Source organism: Procambarus clarkii, chromosome 7, assembly GCF_040958095.1.
Source record: "Procambarus clarkii isolate CNS0578487 chromosome 7, FALCON_Pclarkii_2.0, whole genome shotgun sequence".
NCBI classification, from domain to species: Eukaryota; Metazoa; Arthropoda; class Malacostraca; order Decapoda; family Cambaridae; genus Procambarus; species Procambarus clarkii.
The window spans coordinates 42,216,355-42,225,102 of record NC_091156.1 but is presented as its reverse complement, the minus strand read 5'-3'; the positions used below and the strand labels follow the sequence as shown (position 1 = coordinate 42,225,102).

Genomic DNA, 8,748 nt, shown 5'->3' with positions numbered 1-8,748 from the left:
ATCCCTATGAATAAGCACATCTAAGATGTGCTTATTCATAGGGAAAACTCTTCATTAAAGTTTAGTGTTTACAGAAAACCTACGAACAATTTATCTTATGTTCATTATTTTTCAGGGCATAAATACAATGTAAAAAAGTCAATTTTTGCTTCAATGTATCTAAGAGCTCTTCGAGTTGTGAGTCCAGAATTCTTAGATGAAGAATTTAAGAATATTGATTCGATTGGTCTTAAGCTTTGTTACCCACTGAATTTTTTGGAAGTTTGTCGTAACAAAGCTCGTCGTACATATTATAATAATGTATGCAGTGAAAGGACTCGCCCAAAGAATGTGTTATGTTTACCATATTTCTCTGGGTTTGAGAATATTGTCAAGGCCTTGAAACTTTTTAATATAGATGTAATGTTTAGCTACGAAAACACTGTTGGTAAGCTATTAGTAAGGAACAGCCCTCGTAGTGATAATTGCGTCATTTATAAAATACCTTGTAAGGAATGTAATAAGTTCTATGTCGGGCAAACATCTAAAGATTTAAAATGTAGAATATCGCAACATAAATACTCTGTAAGACATGGCCAATTATCTAATGCTTTGTTTGTGCATTTGTCAGAAAAAGCTCACCAAATTGATTGGGAGAGTGCGTCTTCAATAACAAATTGTAAAAGCACCTATAACAGAAACATAATTGAATCCGCTTTGATACAGATCACCAAAGAAAGTAATTTGAATATTAGCAGTGGTCTATATAACTTAGATCCATTTCTAATAGATCAGCTAAAGGGCGATTTAAGTAGAATCATTGAAAAACATTTGTCTCACTAATTTATTGTATATATTTACCTCTTTATGTTATAATTACCTATGTATTATGCTTGTATGTCTGCTATATCAGATGGGCCATTGGGCTACATCGGATGGGCCAATTGGGTGCATCTGATGGGCCAATGGGCCTTCTGCGTTGTCCAAGTATTGTACCTCACCTTACTTCACCACTCTCTCCTGCCTATTTATACCCATCACTCGATCTGTAAAATGACCTTCTGAAGATGTATTTAATATACGAAAGTACTTAAGGAAATTTCCTGTTTCATTTTTCCTTCGTGGTCTGACATTGTCACATTCTTAATCACGTGTTTATTTTCGTGATATACACACATATATATATATATATATATATATATATATATATATATATATATATATATATATATATATATATATATATATATATATATATATATGTCGTACCTAGTAGCCAGAATGCACTTCTCGGCCTACTATGCAAGGCCCGATTTGCCTAATAAGCAAAGTTTACCTGAATTAATATATTTTCTCTAATTTTTTTCTTATGAAATGATAGCTACCCATTTCATTGTGTATGAGGTAAATTTTTTTTTATTGGAGTTAAAATTAACGTTGATATATGACCAAACCTAACCAACCCTACCTAACCTAACCTAACCTATCTTTATAGGTTAGGTTAGGTTAGGTAGCCGAAAAAGTTAGGTTAGGTTAGGTTAGGTAGGTTAGGTAGTCGAAAAACAATTAATTCTTGAAAACTTGGCTTATTTGGCAAATTGGGCCTTGCATAGTAGGCTGAGAAGTGCGTTCTGGCTATTAGGTACGGAGATATATATATATATATATATATATATATATATATATATATATATATATATATATATATATATATATATATATATATATATATATATATATATATATATATATATATATATATATATATATATATATATATATATATATATATATATATATATATATATATATATATATATATATATATATATATATATATATATATATATATATATATATATATCGAAGGGAGTACCATCTCTGGCTGAAAAAAGAAGACCCTTTGCCTCGGTGGAAACCACACATAACGCATTAGAAGGAATATTTAGATCCCCTCACAGCACACAGTGAAAGCACACAGAGTCTGTGTGCTTTTCTTCTACCACCCCTTTCCCTCTGTGCGTGTGTTTTTTGCTTTATTTTATATATTTAAAGGTTACAATATTTAAAAAACTCGTCCCTCGGTGCAAAATTTAAATCAAAATTATTAAAGAAGGAGAGCCAGCTTAGGGGATTATATCATTACTACAACTAACAGTATGATCATAGACGCTTGGTTTCTGTGGTAGAATAACTTAAGGGATTACCAGACCTGGACTCCATGGGTCAAGCTATTCCTGAGCCTCAGCTTAAGTGTAGAGAGGAAATTCCTCCTGCATTATGAGTTACTTCATGCCATTCCTGAATGAGGCTGGCGTAGAGACCTACATCCCCTTCCCTTTACTTGTGAACTCGCTCGGTAATTTAAAATCGCACTTGCTTTGTTGAACTACTAAACATATATGATTGTGGATTGCATAAGATATATACATATATCCATTAAAACAGGAAACTTTATAGTTTTTGTGTACTTTTTTACTGTTTCAAAGTCGTATTTCTAAATTGTGCATCTTAAAAGTTTTTCTCTTAAACACACACAGACACACACACGCACAAAATATTTTTGAGATATATTGTGATCATAGAAGACAGACAAGCAAAAGTTCCTGGATACTGGATACAAACATACCAATATCCTCTCTCCCTGGCTGGGGCTAAGCTCTACTGGGAGAATCCGTTGGCTTCACTTTTCCATTATTAAAATTTGGACAGCTGAAACCATACGAACCATACAGGTAGAAACATCAGTTGCACCTAAGACTAAGTAAGCTGTATTGTTAGGCTGATAACACAGTAGAACTTCATTTAGGTTGCCATCTTGCGCAATTCAGGCCATGTAAGGCGTTCAAGTAGACTGCCCATTTGCCGCATATATACTTGAACTTAGTTTGAAGTTCAAGAGAAGCCGGCCTGTCTTAATAATTATAAAGACAAGGATTCTTGAAAGCAATTCATCGGAGGCACTCACATTGAGAAATGGACTACCTGTTGTCATAAAGCATTACTTCCAAAGTCCTTTCCTCGATGGAGCTGCCCCAGCTGGACTGTTTGGGGACCCTTGTAGTAACTGGCGTAGGTACTGGAGCTGTGAGATCATCTCACGTGGCTGATTCTGTGCTAAGCTGGAGTCATGTACATCCTCCTGCATTACAATAGGGGTTTTCACCAGAATTAAATTAGTTCAATCAGCGGTTAACAAAAACAAAAGAATCGGGACAGCGAAATAGAAAGCTGCCATGTCCAAACAGAAGTCATCCAATCAAAGGTTGAACACTTTTCTTTCAAGTATTTAAGCAGATTAGCACTTGCTTTGTCTCGTTGCCAATAAATAACGCGAATATTAAAGCAAATAGACAGGCATGAGCATCAATGTCGCAAACATATTCTGCTTCCCTCAGAACAGCGAGTTTATCCCTGGGATTATATTACCGACATTATACTGAGGAGCGTGGAGGACGCCGCTCACCACAGAAGGACGTGCACTTCCTGCTGTAAAGTTATCAATGACACAGTGGTTGAAGGAGACTAGTAGCGTAGGGACGGGTGTGGGCACCGTCTATACACGGTCATCATTGTAAAACATATAGATCATGGTAAACATTGATTACAATGATCTATATGTTTTATTTATGTACTCTGGTATACATTCTGTGATGCTAGCAAGTTGTTGAGATCACGTGAATAGATCCGCCATGGTTTGTGTCCATATGTTGTTATATTAAACCATCAAATGTTGTTAGACAACGGTATACTTGGCCGTTCAGTAAATAAGGATGCACTTGCCAAGGATTCCTTATAGTATGCACGTTATAACGACACACCTATGAAAGATTGTTAGTTCCTTAAAAATGTAATCTTCAGAAACCATTTCCTTCTTTACAGACCAATTTAACTGTACGTCATGTTCCCATCATAATCCTTATTAAATAAGTGTAGTTCACCAGGGTGGCCAATAATGCTATGGAACATTTATGTGCTGATATTCTTTATTAAGTACTGTGGATATTATTCTGAAGAACATCTTTGTTGTTTAGTTTAACGTAAGCAACCAAAGCTGAGTGTTTAAGCAGCAATGATCTGGATGTTGCAGAAGCCAAGGGCTCCGAATGATGTGATGCTCTGTAGGGAGAGGTAGCGACCAGTCATGGGGGATGATGGTGTGAGGACTACGATCTCCAGGTGAGTGGGAGGCCCGGTGTACGAGGCAAACAGCGGGTTGCTGGTGAAGTTCGGGGAGTTACCCAGGCGGATCTCCACGGTTATGAAGTCCAAGAGATCTTCTCGGGTCTTGATAACTATCATGGAAACGGCCTTGGGCGAGCCAAGGTCGGCCATCCACCAAGGGTTTGATATCATAAGCGTGATTGAACAGTACTGAACATCACTACAGTAGTATCCTAGAACAGCGTTTTCAGGTTTAGTGAGATTGTTAGGTTCTGATGATGTGAAGGTGGCTGCAGGGGCGAGGTCGAAGCCATAGTGATAAGAAGAGTAGCAGTAGAGGTTGACAATATCGGAAAACGAACCATTGTAGCTGATCGTCACCCATCCTTGGTAAAGCACACATTCTGTCCCTGCAATATTCAACTTATTTTATGCTCCATTATGTAATATATTGCTTATCAAGACATTCTGAATGTGTATTAGTCAGTTTACATGCACAACTAACCATTGGCAGTCAACAACAATATTATTTTGTTTAACAAGTGTCAAACGCAATCCAGTTGTTCTATAGTGCAGCGACGCTCACCGTACACTCACTACAGACACAGTACATCCATTACTGTCATAGCACATCCACGACAACTGCCGCAATATAAAAAAAAATTACAGTACACCCACATAGACAGTACTGTACACTCACTATTGACAGTACACACACATTGACAGTACTGTACACTCACTATTGACAGTACTCACACATTGACAGTTCTGTACACTCACCATTGACAGTGCACACAAATTGAGAGTTCTGTACACTCACACATTGTTAGTACTGTACACTCACCACTGACAGTGCACACACATTGACAGTACAGTGCACTCACAATTGATAGCACACACACACACATTGAGAGTACTGTACACTCACTATTGACAGTACACACACATTGAGAGTACTGTACACTCACCATTGACAATACTGTACACTCACCATTGACAATACTGTTCACTCACCATTGACAATACTGTACACTCACCATTGACAATACTGTTCACTCACCATTGACAATACTGTACACTCACCATTGATAGAACACCGACTGCAGACACAATATGCCAACTACTACCATAATAATCTCACTACTGTAAGTACACCAACCACTGCACCAGTACACTCATCACAGTTAGTATACATATGCCAGGCTTAATAGAATTCTACGATCACGTGACAAAGATTAAGCAAGAAAGAGAAGGATGGGCGGACAGCATTTTCTTGGACTGTCGGAAAGCCTTTGACACAGTACCCCAAAAGAGGCTGGTACATAAGCTGGAGAAACAGATTGGAGTAACTGGTAGGGCGCTACAGTGGATAAGGGAGTACCTTATCAGAGAGTTAATAATATAATAGGAAGCAGAGAGTCACAGTGAGGGGTGAGTCTTCAGACTGATGTTAAGTCACCAGTGCGGTCCCATAGGGCTCCGTACTCGGACATATCCTGTTTCTGATATATGTTAATGATCTCCCAGAGAGTATAGACTCATTCCTCTCTATGTTTGCTGACGACGCCAAAATTATGAGAAAGAGTAAGACAGAGGAGCACAGATTTAGGCTTCGAAAAGTCCTGGTCAAGCTGAAGGAATGGTCAAAGAAATAGTTGTTAGAGTTTAACCCAAGCAAATATAATGTAATGAAGATAGGTGTAGGGAGCAGGAGACCAGATACAAGGCATCATTAGGGAGATGAAATACTTCAAGAGTCAGAGAGAGAGAGAGAGAGAGAGAGAGAGAGAGAGAGAGAGAGAGAGAGAGAGAGAGAGAGAGAGAGAGAGAGAGAGAGAGAGAGAGAGAGAGAGAGAGAGAGAGAGGGAGAGAGAGAGAGAGAGAGAGAGAGAGAGAGAGAGAGAGAGAGAGAGAGAGAGAGAGAGAGAGAGAGAGAGAGAGAGAGAGAGAGAGAGAGAGAGAGAGAGAGAGAGAGAGAGAGAGAGAGAGAGAGAGAGAGAGAGAGAGAGAGAGAGAGAGAGAGAGAGAGAGAGAGAGAGAGAGAGAGAGAGAGAGAGAGAGAGAGAGAGAGAGAGAGAGATATTAAGAGGATGACATCAGTGGCATATGCCAGGTGGGCTAACATAAGAACGGCTTTAGAATCTTTTGTAAGGAAACAATCATAACTTTGTATACCACATATGTCAGAACAATTCTGGAGTGTGCGGCTCCAGCATGGATCCCATATCTAGTCAAACATACAACTAAACTGGAAAAAGTTCAAAGGTTTGCCATCAGACTAGGACCCGAACTGAGGGGTATGAGGTACGAGGAAAGGCTACAGGAATTAAACCTCACGTCACTGGGAGACAGAAGAGTTAGGGGGGACACATGATCGCCATATACAACATTCTCATAGGAATTGATATGGAAGATAAAGACAGACTATTTATCACAACGGGCACTTGTACTAGGGGACACAGGTGGAATTGAGTGCACAAATGAGCCATAGAGACATTAAAAATAATTTTTTCAGTTTCAGAGTAGTAGACAGATGAAATTTGGAAGTGTTTGCATTTCGAAGTGATGTAGTGGAGGCTGACCCCATACACAGTTTCAAGTGTAAATATGATAGATCCCAATAGGCTCAGGAACCTGTACACTAGCTGATTGTTAGTTGAGAGGCGGGACCAGAAAGCCAGAGCTCAACCCCCACAAGCACAACTAGGTAAGTATAACTAGGTAAGTACACACAGACACACACATATAATTGAGAGGGCAGCCTCTGCTGCCTGTAGAAATAGATCCCACCTGCTCATCATGGGGGACTTCAATCGCGGAAAGATTGACTGGGAGAACAAGGAACCGCATGGAGGCGAGGATACGTGGAGAGCCAAACTATTGGAGGTGGTGACTAGAAACTTTTTAACCCAGCATGTCAGAGAACCCACAAGGATGAGAGGAAATGACGAACCAGCGAGATTCAACCTAGTCTTCACTCTGAACGACTCCGATATAAGAGAAATCGGTTTTGAGACCCCAGTAGGAATGAGCGACCACAGTGTACTGGAGTTTAAGTACCTGATTGAAGAAGGGTTATTGAACTCGAGGCGGGGTACTGAAAACAAAAGTCTGGCATTCCGAAACGGAAACTATGAGGAGATAAGAAAATTCCTAACAGATATAGCATGGGAAACAGAGCTCAGGAGGAAGACGGCCCCAAGACATGATGAACTACATCACGCAGAAGTGTAAGGAAGCAGCAAACAAGTTTGTCCCAGTCCAAAAGGAAAACAGTGAAATGAAGGTGAGAAACCCGTGGTTTAATCAGAGATGTAGGCCAGCTAAGCAGCAAAGTAAAGGGCGTGGAGAAACTATAGGAATAACAGGACACATGAGAGCAGAGAAAGATACCAGAGTGCCAGGAATAAATATGTCAGGTTGAGAAAAGAGGCAGAAAGACAATTCGAAAATGACATTGCAAGCAAGGCTAGGACTCAGCCTAAATTGCTGCACAGCCACATCAGGAGATAAACAACAGTAAGGAACAGTTACGAATTAAGGATAGGGGTGGAAGAATTCACTACAAACGACAAGGAAGTGTTTGAGGAACTGAATAAGAATTCCAGGAGGTCTTCACCTTAGAGCAAGGAGATATTCCAAGATATGAGAGGGAATAGTTAACTAGGAACCACTGGAAGAGTTTGAGATTACGCGGGGAGTAAGGAAGTGTTTACTAGGGTTGGATGTGACAAAGGCTATAGGCCCAGATGGAATCTCCCCTTGGATACTAAAGGAAGGAGCAGAAGAACTGTGCCTGCCACTCTCCATAGTGTATAAAAATCACTGCCAACAGGGAAACTGCCAGAAATTTGAAAAGCAGCTAATGTAGTCCCGATATACAAGAAAGGGGATAGACAGGAGGCACTGAACTACAGGCCAGTGTTCCTAACCTGCATACCATGCAAGCTGAGGGAGAAGATTGTGCGAAGAAAGCTAGTGGAACATCTGAAGCGAAAAAACTTTGTAACACAGCTTCAACATGGGTTTAGGATGGCAAGTCCTGCCTCACGGGGTTACTTGAATTCTACCGACCAGGCAACAAAAATCAGGCAAGAGAGGGAAGGGTGGGCCGACTGCATATTTTTGGATTGCCAGAAAGCCTTTGATACAGTATCACACAAGAACTAGTGAAAAAGCTGAAGATGCAGGCTGGAGTTAAAGGGAAGGTACTCCATTGGATAAAGAGACCTAAGCAACAGGAGACAACAAGTCAATGTGAGGGGTAAGGTCTCAGATTGGCGAGACGTTACAAGTGGAGTCCCGCAGGGGTCACTCCTTGGACCTATACTGTTTCTGAAATATGTAAATGATCTCCTAGAGGGTATAGAATCGTTTCTCTCAATGTTTGCCGATGATGCAAAATTACGAGGAGGATTGAAACTGAGGATGATAGTAGAAGGCTACAAGACGACCTAGACAGACTGAGTGAATGGTCCAACAAATGCTGTTGAAGTTCACCCGAGTAAATGCAAAGTAATGAAACTAGGCAGTGGAAACAGGAGGCCAGACACAGGATACAGAATAGGAGATGAAGTACTTAATGAAACGGACAGAGAGAAAGAT

At 39.9% G+C, this 8,748-nt stretch overlaps 1 protein-coding gene across 1 annotated transcript in view; it reads right to left on the bottom strand.

Moving 5' to 3' along the window:
• Nucleotides 1–4,041: 4,041 nt before the first annotated feature.
• Nucleotides 4,042–8,748, bottom strand: part of LOC138358146 (uncharacterized) — a 6,340-nt gene continuing 1,633 nt past the window's right edge. Inside the window, exon 2 of the mRNA XM_069315651.1 lies at nucleotides 4,042–4,553. Coding sequence (XP_069171752.1) covers nucleotides 4,042–4,553 — 512 coding nt within the window. The remainder of the gene's footprint in view (nucleotides 4,554–8,748) is intronic.